The 15,602-nt window shown below is 40.3% G+C and overlaps 1 protein-coding gene across 2 annotated transcripts in view; it reads right to left on the bottom strand.

The window, feature by feature from the left end:
• HSD17B12 (hydroxysteroid 17-beta dehydrogenase 12) overlaps positions 1 to 15,602 on the bottom strand; it is a 178,166-nt gene that overhangs the window by 42,233 nt on the left and 120,331 nt on the right. For both annotated transcript variants that reach the window (XM_055423868.2, XM_088843264.1), the window contains exons 5-6: positions 7,465 to 7,529; positions 6,571 to 6,615 (exon numbers count right to left, since the gene is read on the bottom strand). In XM_055423868.2, coding sequence (XP_055279843.1) covers positions 6,571 to 6,615; positions 7,465 to 7,529 — 110 coding nt within the window. The remainder of the gene's footprint in view (positions 1 to 6,570; positions 6,616 to 7,464; positions 7,530 to 15,602) is intronic.

Raw genomic sequence — 15,602 nt, 5'->3', positions numbered from 1 at the left:
CTCCATCTATTAGTGTCCTTTTTGATTTCTTTCACCAGTATTTTATAGTTTTCTATATATAGGTCTTGTGTTTCTTTAGACAGATTTATTCCTAAGTACTTTTTCCTTTTCATTGCAATGGTGAATGGAATTGTTTCCTTAATTTCTCTGTTTTCTCATTGTTAGTGTATAGGAATGCAAGGGACTTCTGTGTGTTGCTTTTATATCCTGCAACTTTACTATATTCATTGATTAGTTCTAGTAATTTTCTGGTGGAGTCTTTAGGGTTTTCTATGGCTGGATGGCATCACCAACTCGATGGACATGAGGTTGAGTGAACTCCGGGAGTTGGTGATGGACAGAGAGGCCTGGTGTGCTGCAATTCATGGGGTCGCGGAGAGTCGGACACGACTGAGTGACTGAACTGAACTGAACTGATGTAGAGGACCATGTCGTCTGCAAACAGTGAGAGCTTTACTCCTTCTTTTCCAATCTGGATTCCTTTTATTTATTTTTCTTCTCTGACTGCTGTGGCTAAAACTTCCAAAACTATGTTGAATAGCAGTGGTGAGAGTGGGCACCCTTGTTTTGTTCCTGCCTTTAGGGGAAATGCTTTCAATTTTTCACCATTGAGGATAATGTGTGCTGTGGAATTATCATATATGGCTTTTATTATGTTGAGGTATGTTCCTTCTATGCCTACTTTCTGGAGGGTTTTTTCATAAATGGATGTTGAATTTTGTCAAAGGCTTTCTTTGCATCTACTGAAAAAATCATATGGTTTTTATCTTTCAATTTGTTAATGTGGTGTATCACATTGATTGATGTGCAAATATTGAAGAATCCTTGCATCCCTGGGATAAAGCCCACTTGGTCATCATGTATGATCTTTTTAATATGTTGTTGGATTCTGTTTACTAGAATTTCGTTAAGGATTTTTGCATCTATGTTCTTCAGTGATATTGGCCTGTAGTTTTCTTTTTTTTGTGGCATCTTTGTCTGGTTTTGGTATTAGGGTGATAGTGGCCTCATAGAATGAGTTTGGAAGTTTCCCTTCCTCAGCAATTTTCTGGAAGAGTTTGAGTAGGATTGGTGTTAGCTCTTCTCTAAATTTTTGGTAGAATTCACCTGTGAAGCCATCTGGTCCTGGGCTTTTGTTCGCTGGAAGATTATTTATTACAGTTTCAATTTTCATTCTTGTGATGGGTCTGATAAGATTTTCTATTTCTTCCTGGTTCAGTTTTGGAAGGTTATACTTTTCTAAGAATGTGTCCATTTCTTCCAAGTTGTCCATTTTACTGGCATATAGTTGCTGATAGTAATCTCTCATGATCCTTTGTATTTCTGTGCTGTCTGTTGTGATTTCTCCATTTTCATTTCTAATTTTGTTGATTTGAGTCTTCTCCCTTTTTTTCTTGATGAGTCTGGCTAATGGTTTATCTACTTTATTTATCATCTCAAAGAACCAGCTTTTAGTTTTGTTGATTTTTGCTATAGTCTCCTTTGTTTCTTTTTCATTTATTTCTGCCCTAATTTTTATGATTTCTTTGCTTTTACTAACCCTGGGGTTCTTCATTTCTTCTTTTTCTAGGTGTAAAGTTAGGTTAGGTTTTTCTTTTTTCTTCTCTGCTTCACTTATTTCCACCATTCTATCTTCCACCTTACTTATCCTCTCTTCTGCCTCAGTTATTCTACTGTTGGTTCCCTCCAGAGTGCTTTTGATCTCAGTTATTGCATTACGCATTATTGATTGACTCTTCCTTATTTCTTCCAGGTCCTTGTTAAACATTTCTTGCATCTTCTCAATCCTTGTCTCCAGTCTATTCATCTGTAACTCCATTTTGTTTTCAAGATTTTGGATCATCTTTACTATCATTATTCTGGATTCTTTTTCAGGTAGACTCCCTATCTCCTCCTATTTTGTTTGATTTGGTGGGCATTTATCATGTATCATTTATCATACCTGCTGAATATTCCTCTGCCTTTTCATTTTGTTTAGATTGCTGTGTTTGGGGTGGCTCTTCTGTATGCTGAAAGCTTGTGGTTCCTCTTTACTGTGGAGGTTCCTCCCTGTAGGTGGGGTTGGACGAGTGGTTTGTCAAGGTTTCCTGGTTAGGGAAGCTTGTGTCGGTGTTCTGGTGGGTGGAGCTGAATCTCTTCTCTATGGAGTGTTAAGTAGTGAGTTTTGAGGTGTCTGTGGGTTTGGTGTGACTTTTGGCCGCCTGAATTTTAATGCTCAGGGTTATGTTCCTGTGTTGCTAGAGAATCAGCATGGTATGTCTTGCTCTGAAACTTGCTGGCTCTTGGGTGGAACTTGGTTTCAGTGTAGGTATGGAGGCTTTTGGATAAGCTCTTGTCAATTAATGTTCCCTGGAGTCAGGAGTTTTCTGGTGTTCTCAAGTTTTGGATTTAAGCCTCCTGCCTCCGACTTTCAGTCTTTTTCTTACAGTAGCCTCAAGGCTTCTCCATCTATACTGCACCGACAATAAAACATCGAGGTTAATGGTGAAAAGATTCTCCACAGTGAGGGACACCCAGAGAGGTTCACAGAGTTGCATGGAGAAGAGAAGAGGGAGGAGGGAGATAGGGGTGGCCAGGAGGAGAAGAGGGGGACTCCAAAGGGGAGAGAGCAAGCTAGCCAATAATCAGTTCCCTAAGTGTTCTCCACAGCCTGAAACACCCAGAGAGGTTCACAGATTTGGGTAGAGAAGAGAAGGGTGAGGGAGCAGATGGAGGTGACCTGGGGGAGAAAAAGGAGAGTCAAAAGGAGAGAGCAATCAAGCCAGTAATCACACCCCTATGTAAAAACAGGTACTGAAGATTAGATTCTTAAATGTACAAAATTGATAACAAATACCAAAAAGCAAAGATTAAAAATCTAGAGTAGGGGTTAGACTCTCAAAAATACAATATTAAAAACACAAAACAAAATCACAAAAATTATTTTTAAAATATATATGAAATTTGTTTTAAAAATAAGGTCTTTTTTGCAAGGTAATAGGTTATGAAAATGAAAATTAAAGGAGCAATAAAGAACTTAAAAATTTAAAAATTAAAAGAATTAAAAAATGATAACAAACATATCTAGGAATTTCTCTGGAGCTGTTTAGGGTAGTGTGGGGTCAGTCCAGTTTCAGATAGTTCCTTGTTCCAGCTTATACTTCTTCTCAAGGCCCCTTCCAATAGGCCCCTTCCAATGCTTAATCAATGCTAACTACAGGTTTTAATCTGTTGCACCTGTCACTTCCAAAGCGGTTCCCTCTTGTTTATTTTGGCTTCCCCTGTTTGTAAGTCTCTTCAGTGTCTAATTTCCGCCCCGACACAAGGAGGCAAAGGTGGTCACTTATTTAGGCTCCCTTGTTCAGCTGTGCTGTGGGGAGGGAGGGACACTGCAAACAAATATCACTGGCATGTGTGGGGAGTGCTCAGTGTACGGACCACACTGGGTTTGCCCCTGCTCGCCACGCATGTGCTTTCCCAGTCTACACTGCTCAGGCTCCAGGTCGCTCTGCAGGGGAACTGTCCAAAGTAGGCCCTGGGTTTTGTGCACTTCCCAGGTCCAAGCAGCTCAGGCGACCAGGTGCTTGGTGAGCACACTGTCCCAGGTGGTCTGTGCATCTTATCACCTCCCCAGTCCCACCTGCTCAGTTTTCCGGGTGCGTCACAAGAGCACCATCTCAGGTGTGCTGTGTGTGTCCTCTGAGAAGCTGATCTCTGGCTGCAACCCTCCAGGCAGATGTCAACCATCCAGGATCCCAGGAAGATGTGGTTAACCACTGGAAGCCTGCTCGCAGTTTGGCAGAGGATGATGTCTCTGGGGCCGAGATTGCCTTTCGCCTTCTGGCTCTGGCTGTCGCCCGCCTGCCTCTCTGCCTCTGGGTGGGGGACACGTGCCAGTCCGCAGCTGGCTAGCTCCCCTCTGGTTTTCGCTCAGTCGTTTGTTCTGTGAGCAGGCCAGGCTGTGCCTTAGGTTACAGCTTTCTGTGGGAAAGTTCTCTCTCTCTTTTTTTTTCCTCTCTGGCTATCCCACAGTTTGGATTGCTATCTCACGTTAGCTCCCTCAGATTGTCCTCAGGGCATTCAGGCCCGGTTCTCACCCTAAGCATGCCACCCGCACCTCTCTGTTCAGCCCTGCTCGCTGGTGGCAGATGCAAGCGTCTGGGAGTTGCAGTTAGGCGCGTATTCTGTGGGTTGTTTTTTTTTTTTCCTCCCAGTTATGTTGTCCTCTGAGATTCCAAAACTCCCCACAGACCCACCAGTGAGAGTGTTTCCTGGTGTTTGGAAACTTCTCCTTCAAGACTCCCTCCCCAAGATGGTCTCCGTCCCTAACTCTTTTGTTTCTCTTTTTGTCTTTTATATTTTGTCCTACCTCCTTTCGAAGAAATGGGCTGCCTTTCTGGGTGCCTGGTGTCCTCCGCCAGTGTTCAGAAGTTGTTTTGTGGAAGTTGCTCAGCATTCAAATGATCTTTTGAATTTGTGGGGGAGAAAGTTGTCTCCCTGTCCTATTCCTCTGCCATCTTAGGACTGCCTCTCCAACACTCATTGTTTTTTAACTCTCATTATTTTTAAGCATTTGGCCAAATATATTAGAAAGGATTATCAAAACCATAGTACACAGTCATTTCAAAAGGCAAAAACCATAAAATAAATTATAGACCACAAGTGATCTTAATTTTGATTAAAAAATTTGCTTGCTAAAAAAGTAATAGCTGCATACGTTTACTCAAAATCTTCACCACCTCTGAGTTTAACAAAGTAGTAGAAACATTTTTTAGAGCCTTTAGTATGCTCTGGGCACTATTCTAAGAGATTTACACATATTACCTTGTTTAATTCCCAAAACAACTCTGTAAGGTAAAGAGAATTACCCTCCTCAATTTATAGATGAAAAACTGAAGCACAGAGGGTAAGTAATTCACTCAAGGCCATCTTACTAGTAAATGATGGAGTTATTTAATTAACTTGAAACCTTACACAGATTATTGAAGAATGATTACATTTGCATAGCATGCCAAGGGAAATACCTTTAAGACTATACAGATATATGCACATTAACCATGTTTTACAAGCATTAATTTTGTGCATGTGTGTCTCGAGCCAAAGCTACTCACAGATCCATTTGTTTGTAGTTTGCCTCACACTGAATCTTACTTGAGAAAAAATCTTGGTTAATCACAACAAAAAAGTTGAGCAACTATTTGTTTTATAAAATCATTTGTCATCTTACAATGTAATTCATCTGAGGTGCCTTTAGGTAACAAGCTGCCAGATGTCACATGGTGTGCATGCATCAATGATTTGGCTTTCCTCTCGGTAGACCTGCTTTACTTGAATCAACTATATTGCTAAAATCACATAAAGACCAAATTGACTACACACTTTAAAAGCAACATATACATTACACAGGGAGAAGCACAGCTATACATATATGAAAAGCTGAACAAGGCATATTAAGATTTTAGGGTCTCTGAACTTGGAATAAGATTTTAGGGTCCTTGAGTTTGAAATCAACTGTGTAAGAGTTATGATCTCTCAGGACATGAAGACCCAAGGAGAACTTTTATTTGAATATTCACAATTAAAAAAAAAAGACTATGCCATATATATAATTACATTCTTATTTATATTCATCTGGTCAGTCCAAATAGTTTTGAGCTTTTTTTTTTTTTTTGGTTTTCTTAAATTAGTATATGAGCTAATGAAAGTATCAATAATTTTGCTGTTCCATCAGTATGTTCAGATTTAAACTACCTGACATTACGCACGGAAATTCTGCCTTAAGCAGTATTTTCTGCTGGTCTGGTATGTATAACCAAGGTATGCTATCTCACTGTATTACTGTTAAAATAAAAGGGGAAATGGAAATTTTCTGGTTGTCCAGTGGTTAGGACTCCAAGCTTCCACTACAGGGGGCACAGCTTTGATCCCAGATTGGGAAAATAAGATTCCACATCCTAGGAGAGGTAGGGAGGGATGGTTCTGAGATGCTCATACTTGCTAGCTATTCTTCCTTTTAGCATGTATTAGCTGTGGTGTCTTTTGTTGGCACATACAAGTGATATGGCTATAATGCATGTCTAGCAACTAGAAATGAGAGTAATTTTCATGTGTGGCTAATAAAAACCATTCTCATTACTCTGGGGTCCTACATACAATGCTTTTCCACAACATTTAGCTCATCAGCTTACGTGGACCACAGGAGATACAGACTGGGAACAGTAGATTAGCAGTGAATTATTCGTAGCTGAAAGCTTTGTAAAAGAATCAATCTTCTGCCTAAGTTAGTCTGCATATTCCCAGGACTCGCTATGTTTTTGCAGAAGTGTTTGTATATAAGAGGCATTTAATAAATGTTCAGTTGCTAAAAAGGAGAACTATATAGATATCTGTTTGGTATTTAGTTCTTTCTACTTCCTGAAAACGTAAGGAAATAAATTGATTTCATCAGGAATACGTACTTGAATCAAAATAAGAGCTGACTGAAGTGAACAAACTGATTCAGTGTTTTTAAATAGAAAGATCCAGAAAAAGGTGACATATTTATAAAGAAGCTATTTATAAAGATGACATATTTATTATAAGTTTCCTTACCTTGCAAACAGAAAGGACATTAACATTTATCAGTTTCTTGATGGCCTGCAAAAGAAATATTGATTATTTTATACAGATTTGATCATGGAAGCAACCATATTATATATAAGATAGATAGGTAGAGATATATAAATAATCCAGAGATGCACTGAAAGTTTCCCCAGATACTGTATAGACCTTGAAAGCTGACAGGATTTGGGGTAAAGAGGCAGATTATATTTTACTCTCAGTATTATAGTATTTTTCAACTAAATGCAGCAATTCATGCTAATATACAAAATCCAAAGTAAAATCTGCAAGCAAAAAAACCCACACTAAACCTAAAATAAATATGCAATTTCCTCTCTGCTAATATGGAAAGAAGAAACTATTGAATCGAATATTTTCAACAATTTTTAAAAATTTACATATTCTTTCAATAATATGTTTTCTAGTTTTTATTAAATAATTAGACATGCATCAGGTATATAGCTTTCATTTTGGTAGAGCTAGTTTACCTGAATCCACCATATTGCTGTATATTATCAACATAATTATGGCTTTTAAATTGATGTTTAGAATCCTGATACTTAAACAGAGCTGCTTTGATGTAATGATAATAATAAAACTGGAGCTACTATTGAACCTAGTATTGTGCAGATAAGATGATAAATATTTTCTCATTCAATCCTTCTAACATCTCTGTAAAGCTGCCTATATTATAGACAAGGGAACGGAGACTAAGGATGGTTGGGTCATTCCCTGGGGAACTCAGGTAGTGAGTAGAAGGACTAGGGTGTGAATCTCGGCTATTAGATGGACTCCAGCGCTCAGAGTCTCAACATTATACCATATTGCCTCACCCATGCCTGCACACATTCTTTCTATGACCACAATCTACAAAAAACAACTTACATTGTCCAAGTCAGGAACATCCAAAAAGTATTCTGGATACTCATATGACATTCCCACATTGTTCACTGAAATAAAACAAGATCATTAGCTAGCTAGTATACATTTTGTAGATTTGACATAAAGAGATTAAAAATAATGAGACTAAGATGATATATTCCCAAAGAAAGGCAATGCCAAAGAATGCTCAAACTACCGCATAATTGCACTCATCTCACATGCTAGTAAAGTCAGGCTCAAAATTCTCCAAGCCAGGCTTCAGCAATACAAGACCTGTGAACTTCCAGATGTTCAAGCTGGTTTTAGAAAAGGCAGAGGCACCAGAGATCAAATTGCCAACATCCACTGGATCATGGAAGAAGCAAGAGAGTTCCAGAAAAACATCTATTTCTGCTTCATTGACTATGCCAAAGCCTTTGACTGTGTGGATCACAATAAACTGTGGAAACTTCTGAAAGAGATGGGAATACCAGACCACCTGACCTGCCTCTTGAGAAACCTATATGCAGATCAGGAAGCAACAGTTAGAACTGGACATGGAACAACAGACTGGTTCCAAATAGGAAAAGGAATACGTCAAGCTGTATATTGACACCCTGCTTATTTAACTTCTATGCAGAGTACATCATGAGGAATGCTGGGCTGGAAGAAGCACAAGCTGGAATCAAGATTGCCGGGAGAAATATCAATAACCTCAGATATGCAGATGACACCACCCTTATGGCAGAAAATGAAGAGGAACTCAAAAGCCTTGTGATGAAAGTGAAAGAGGAGAGTGAAAAAGTTGGCTTAAAGCTCCACCTTTGGAAAACTAAGATCATGGCATCTGGTCCCATCACTTCATGGGAAATAGATGGAGAAAGAGTGGAAACAGTGTCAGACTTTATTTTTGGGGGCTCCAAAATCACTGTGGATGCTGATTGCAGCCATGAAATTAAAAGATGCTTACTCCTTGGAAGGAAAGTTATGACCAACCTAGATTGCATATTAAAAAGCAGAGACATTACTTTGCCAACAAAGGTCCATCTAGTCAAGGCTATGGTTTTTCCCGTGGTTATGTATGGATGTGAGAGTTGGACTGTGCAGAAAGCTATCACTGAAGAATTGATGCTTTTGAACTATGGTGCTGGAGAAGACTCTTGAGAGTCCCTTGGACTGCAATGAGATCCAACCAGTCCATTCTAAAGGAGCTCAGTCCTGGGTGTTCATTGGAAGGACTGATGCTAAAGCTGAAGCTCCAATACTTTGGCCACCTCATGCAAAGAGTTGACTCACTGGAAAAGACTGATGCTGGGAGGGATTGGGGGCAGGAGAAGACAGGGATGACAGAGAATGAGATAGCTGGATGGCATCACCGACTCTATGGACATGAGGTTGAGTGAACTCCGGGAGTTGGTGATGGACAGGGAGGCCTGGTGTGCTGTGATTCATGGGGTCGCAAAGAGTTGGACACGACTGAGTGGCTGAATTGAACTGAGCTGAAGATGATACATATAATTACATATAATGTTGTTCATGTCTTGAGTGATCTCTGTCCATAATCTACCTGTACGAACAGTTCCAATGTCTCCTCTTTCACTAAGCCTTTCTGTATCCAACCCCTGGCAAAACGACTTTTTACTGGCCTCCCAATTTCCATAGCCCATTGGAGTACGTGTACATTCCGCCTCTGTAATACATCTGTAGATTCTGCTTAACCTCTCTCTCCGTGTGTGTGTTCAGTTGTGTCTGACTCTTTGTGACCTCATGGACTGTAGCCCACCAGGCTCCTTTGTCCGTGGGATCATCCTGGCAGGAATACTGGAGTGGCTTGCCATTTCCTCCTCCAGGGGATCTTCCTGACCTGGGGATCGAACCCGTATCTCCCACAGCTTCTACACTGGCAAGTGGATTTTTCACCTCTGAGCCACCTGGGAAACCCAATCTCTCTTTAGATCTTCAATTTTCAGAGTACAGTAGAAAGAGCGGAGGATACAGTTATATAGGATACTAAAGCCTTGAGTGCTACTTACAGCTGTTTCAGAAAACACGTGACCTGGGATAAGTCACGCATGGTATGCATCTCAGTGTCTTCACCTCTTAAATGAGGGTGCGTTTTAATCATTCAGCAAAAACATGCCATTCACTTGTGTGCAAGACACGTGTGAAGAACCAGAAAAACATAAACAATAGTTTGCATCATGGAGCAAACTGTCCAGTAGAAAGAGAAAGACACTAAACAATAAGAATTAAACAATTATTTTATTACAAAGTACAGATTGCCGTGGAGCCTGTCCCAGACCTCGTCTGGGAGGTGAGGGAAGGTTTGACATTCACAGAGGTTAAATGACTTGCGCAAGGTCATAGAGCAAAGTAAGGCTAGGATTCAAACTGAGAATATTTGACTTCAGAGGTGTCTTAACCACTACTTAAAGCCATCCTATGATTTCATTCCTTATTCAGCTCAGGGAAAAAAATGTCAGTAATAATTGGATAATAAACAGAAATCTGATAGCAATGTTTAATAAAACTGTAAGGTATCAGAAAAGAAAGGTTTCAGGAGCACAAAGATAATGAAATTCTGATCATTCTGCTCAAGCATATAAGGAATTATGCCAGATAAACCTGACAGTAGTAACTTTTTCAACAGACTAACAAAATTAGTGGCTCAAAGGAACTCAATAAAGGTTCTATATTTAGCAGTAAGCCAGTCACTTGAGGCTGTGAATCTCAAGATTTTACTGATACAATTCGGTCAGGATGGCTTGAACAAGATCACTGAAACCTGTCTGAAAAATCTGTAAGCAAAGGACAGTAGCAAAGCAAACTGTATTTAATTAAGATTCATGACCATCTGAATAGGGGTAGTATCTAAACAGAAAAATAATAGCAGGTTCAAATCCATTTTTATTTTATTCAAATGTTCTCCACCCACCAGGGGTTCTAGGAATCAATTCTTTAAAGATCAGCAAAACTAGTTGAAGGTGTGGGTTTGTGTTCATTCGACTTTGCCTTAACCATCCACAAGGTTATAAAGGGTGAATGACTTATTTACAGAGAAATAGCAACAACCAAAATATCTGTTAAAATGTTAAACTATTCTTTAGAAAGTCAGTGTAAGATTACAGGAGTCCTCAAGGAAAGGCTTTTGCCGAATTGTAATGTTCTTCGGGAAAGAAGATTCCATCACATACTGTGAAGTCCATCTCTCTTCACTCTCTTGTATCTAGAAAACTTTCTAGCTGTAGGTCTCTGGATCTAGAATCTAGATCTAGATTCTAGGTCTCTTTCTAGCCCATGGAAATACTAACGTTCCTTTTCAAACTGCTGAAGAAAATTGAACAGTGTTACTATAAATCTTTTACAGTCCGGATTTGGATTTAGAAGGAAAAAAAAAACTAGGAACTTTATAAGCAGCACCATTAACTTTGCCATCTTGGCAACTTGCATTACAAGGGCCAAAGTCAAGCTAAGGATGCCCATATATAACTAATTAAGCAAGGAAGTGATACTCTGGGTAAGGCGGTATATACAACACAAAGCCTTCAGATCTGTCTCACTAACTGAGCAAAGGAAAGATATCACAGCTATCTACTCACGCGGTGAAAATGTGATCATCCATTCAACACAATTCTAAAAGAAAACACAGTCAACACTGAGGCCTTTAATCCAAAGAAATAAATGGTATTATGTATAAGGGCTATGCTTTTATAATAAAAATAAACACGGGGGGAAAAAGTGTTAAAACTGGAATAGACCTTTCAGAGCACTGTGCTTGACTTTATGAGGGGAAATACATGCCAGGGTCACACTGGCAAATGGTCCTTTACTCTTAAATCTCTTGCTATTTTATTAGTCGGACCTTTTGCTGGTGGAAGATATGCTACCTGTATTCTCTCCACAGTAAGTAATCACTTCAGAGTGATATTATTTTGGAGTTCAAGAAAAACAACTGTTGCTCTCAAATGTTATTTCCATAAACTTGCACAACGGTGAGAATCTTTTGGAAAAAGTAAACTCATTGCAATTTTATTTTGAGACGTTAGGTGGCAGCAACAACCAGACAGCAGGCAGAAAAGGCAACCAAACAGCAGGGACTTGGAAAAGGAAGATAACAGGCTTTGGGTAGGAGGGAAGGGTGGAAATATTTCCATTATAATTTAATCTCATTAAGAATGGGTACATGCAATACCATCTTCTTATATTACAGGATTCATTACAGGATTCGCCAAACCAAACAATGCCACAAGTTGTTCCAACATCATTCAGATAATTGAAAATCCCTTTTAAACGGTAGTGTTTTAAATTAGCATTAAATATCTGCTCATTAGTGACTTTCCTTGACTTCTTCAAGTCAGGCACCAGAGGCAGTCTGAACATGTTTGTTCAATGACCTGAAAAACCCTTTTAACTCATGTGACACACCATGTCGTTCAGAAAACAAGGTGTTATATGTACATGTAATCTCAGAATTCCGAGCACTACCCCAACAGTCATCACAGGACCATGAACAGACAGAAACTCTTTCCCATCAATTTCTCAGTGGAGTTCTAAGACTGGGAAGAGCTCAATGGAAGAGATGAGGCAGATGGAGAAGAGAGGTGGAGACACACCAAGAACAAGGACAAGATAAGCGGAAGGAGAAGGAGGCGGTGGGTCCCTGCAGACGGGACGGTCCGTGCGCCACGCTCAACAGCACTCTCTCCACGCCTGCCGCCCAGAACCTTCAGAAACACTGAAACCGGAAAGGATCGTATTTTAAAGACTTGGAAAATCCACAGAGTATTTCTGAATGTTATATAAATATTCTAAATTACACCACACTGCTATTTAAAAATCATTTCCATCTATCATACTTTTAAAAAATGGTGAGAACATACACAAGATTTGTTTCTTCTGAATTCATTTTCTGCTGCTTCTGCCCTTGACTGGACTTAGAATCCTTTATCAAAACCAGCTGCTGTAGAGATAATGATGTCATTAGGAAATTCGATTTCTGGCGTCTGGGTTGGGCATGAGGGAGGAGCAAATGACAATAAATTCCTAGAGAATAAAAGTTCATCTGAACGAACACAATAATAACAGATATGGGTAACCACACACAGACCACCTTCAACCTGCTGCCTCTTCCAGATTAATCACACCTAAGACATTAAGGTAGTTTAAAAACACACTGCCTAATGATCCTGATACATAACAAATAATGCAGTCTTCTCTCTTTCTCTCTCATCACATCAAACTAGAAAATATGATACTAAGTTTACATTTTGGTCACATTTGTAGTTGGATACACTAATGCAGTTCATTCATAAAAAAATGAATTTTAAAAAAATGCTGCCATCTCACTTTATTGCAAAAGATACTGAATTTTTTAAAATGTAGACCCAAGTAACACCATGAGTGGAGAGGAACTTCTCTTATTTTAAGCTTTCAAACCAGGAGGGGATGGATCTCAGAGTCCAACAGACCCAGATTTCAGTCTGCAGCTACCAGGTCCTAACGAGATGCAGGTGATTTCACTCCAGTAAGCCTCAGTTTCCTCATCACCTTTATATATAAAACAGGCATAACAATTTAAGCATTAAATGGGATAATACACATAAAATGTTTAACCCAGTGGCTGGAACATACTCTGTCCATGGAATTCTCCAGGTTACCACCCATACTACAGTGGGTAGCCATTCCCTTCTCCAGGAGATATTCCTGACTCAGGGATCAAATCCAGCTCTCCTGCATTGCAAGCAGATTCCTTACTATCTGAGCCACCAGAGAATCCCAAGTGAAATCCCTCAAAAGTGTGGCAGTGGTGGGCTTCCCTGGTAGCTTCCCTCGTGGCTCAGATGGTAAAGAATTTGCCCGCAATGCAGGAGACCTGGGTTGGATCCCTGGGTCAGGAAGATACCCTGGAGGAGGGCATGGCAACCCACTGTGGTATTCTTGCCTGGAGAATTCCAAGGACAGAGAAGCCTGGCAGCCTATAGTCCATGGAGTCTCAAGAGTTGGACACAACTCTTGTGTGAGCAACTAACATTAGTGTGTTAATAATTGGGGAGAAAGAGTTGTTATTGCTGTGTGGTCTCCTATTCAACAAGTGTTGACTGAACTCCTATTTTGCACCCAACACTAGGGTAGGTGCTGGGGCTGCAGCACAATAGCCAAGGTCTCTGTTTTTATTGTAAATAACCAGCACTGAAGTGGAAGATCCGTCTAAAAGAGAGCTGTAGGCAAGAGTTAACCAGAATAACTTTACATGGATTGAATTTATCCTAACTGCTCCTGTACCCTCGTCACTTCATTCAAGTAATCTAATCTTACAGTCTGCGGAGTTTGGAAAGTGATGCAAAGAAAATTCTTTCTTTGCCTTATTTAACATATTGCTGTAGCTAGCACATGTTCAGACTCTGACAGATGATATTTGGAACAGCAAGTAAAACATTTTGCAAACTTTACAGTTTTCCTACACTTGTGAGTAGCAATTTCTAAATAAAAGAGAGTTTACAAGGCTTTAAATCTATAGCGCTTTTACTCAGAAATTGAAAAATTAAGATTGAGTCAGAAGCAACACAACAGAACGTTTCAGCTCCACTGTTTAATTACAAACTGCTACGTGATGCTCATCACTAAACCATGTAAGATTTGCCATCCATCAAGTTGGAAGAGAGAATGAGGACAGAGGATGGGAGAGGGTTGGTAGTTAAAACTCAGTGAATGGGAGGAATGTGTGTCAATTTCATGAATGATGGTTCTGCTTACATCTCTGAAATCACAGATGACTGCCCAGTTTTAAGATAAAGGTTTTGCTTTAATTAATACCACTAGTGGGTTTTGAGTAAAAGGAAATACATTTGAATTCAACCTTATTCTCACTTTAGAAATCTCGTTCAATACATTTGATGGAACTCTAAGGCACTATGAAAGTGAAGGTCACTCAGTCGTGTCCTACTCTTTGGGACCGTATGGACTGTACCCACCAGGCTGCTCTGTCTGTGGGATTCTCCAGGCACGAACACTGAAGTAGCTTGCCATTCCCTTCTCCACGGGATCTTCCCAATCCAGGAATCGAACCGGGGTCTCCTGCATTGCAGGTAGATTCTTTACCAATTGAGCTACGAGGGAAGCCCACAAGGCACTATACTAATAACGTTCTTGATGAGTCTCCTAAAAATTCCATGTACCCGTTCTACTTGCCATGATTGGCTGCATCAGGCTTCTGCTTCATTCAGACCAAAGGAGGGTGTTTACAACAGATCCCACTGTCTACTTGAATCTCCACTTTGCTTTCTCACAGCTTTCGCAAGTTTCAGTTCAGTTCAGTCGGTCAGTCGTGTCCGACTCTTTGCGACCCCATGAATCACAGCATGCCAGGCCTCCCTGTCCATCACCAACTCCCAGAGTTCACTCAAACTCATGTCCATTGAGTCGGTGATGCCATCCAGCCATCTCATTCTCTGTCGTCCCCGTCTCCTCCCACCCCCAATTCTTACAAGCATCAGACTCTTTCAGTGAGTCAACTCGACGCATGAGGTGGCCGAAGTATTGCAGTTTCAGCTTTAGCATCAGTCCTTCCAATGAACACTGAGGACTGATCTCCTCTAGAATGGACTTGCTGGATCTCCTTGCAGTCCAAGGGACTCTCAAGAGTCTTCTCCAGCACCACAGTTCAAAAGCATCAATTCTTCAGCCATCAGCTTTCTTCGTAAGTTTAACATAACTCAAAATGAAATCATCATTGTTTTCTACAGAATTGCTCCTGCTCCTGGTCCATGGTCTCTTGTCTTAGAGAAACAGCCCCCAGCTACTCAAGTTGACCTGAAAGTTGCTCGTTAGTAACTGCATAATCTTGGACTGCTTTTGAATGACTTTGGCTACTTGATGCAAAGAGCTGACTCACTGGACAAGACTGATGCTGGGAAAGACTGAAGGCAAAAGAAGGGGAGAACAGAGGATGAGATGGTCACGTAGCATCACTGACTCAATGGACACGAATGTGAGCGAACTCCAGGAGACAGGGGAGGACAGAGGAGCCTGGCGTGCTGCAGTCCATGGGGTCACAAAGAGTCTGATATGACTTAGCGACTAAACAACAAAATAATCCTGGACAACGCATTTAATCACTGGAAGTCTGTTTCTTGTCTGTTAAATGGGATAGAAATAGTAATATC

This window comes from Moschus berezovskii, chromosome 14, assembly GCF_049115385.1.
Source record: "Moschus berezovskii isolate FMDL1 chromosome 14, NW_MosBer_1.0, whole genome shotgun sequence".
Classification (NCBI taxonomy): Eukaryota; Metazoa; Chordata; class Mammalia; order Artiodactyla; family Moschidae; genus Moschus; species Moschus berezovskii.
The sequence above is the reverse complement of the archived record's forward strand: the minus strand, read 5'-3'. Positions and strand labels throughout refer to the sequence as shown.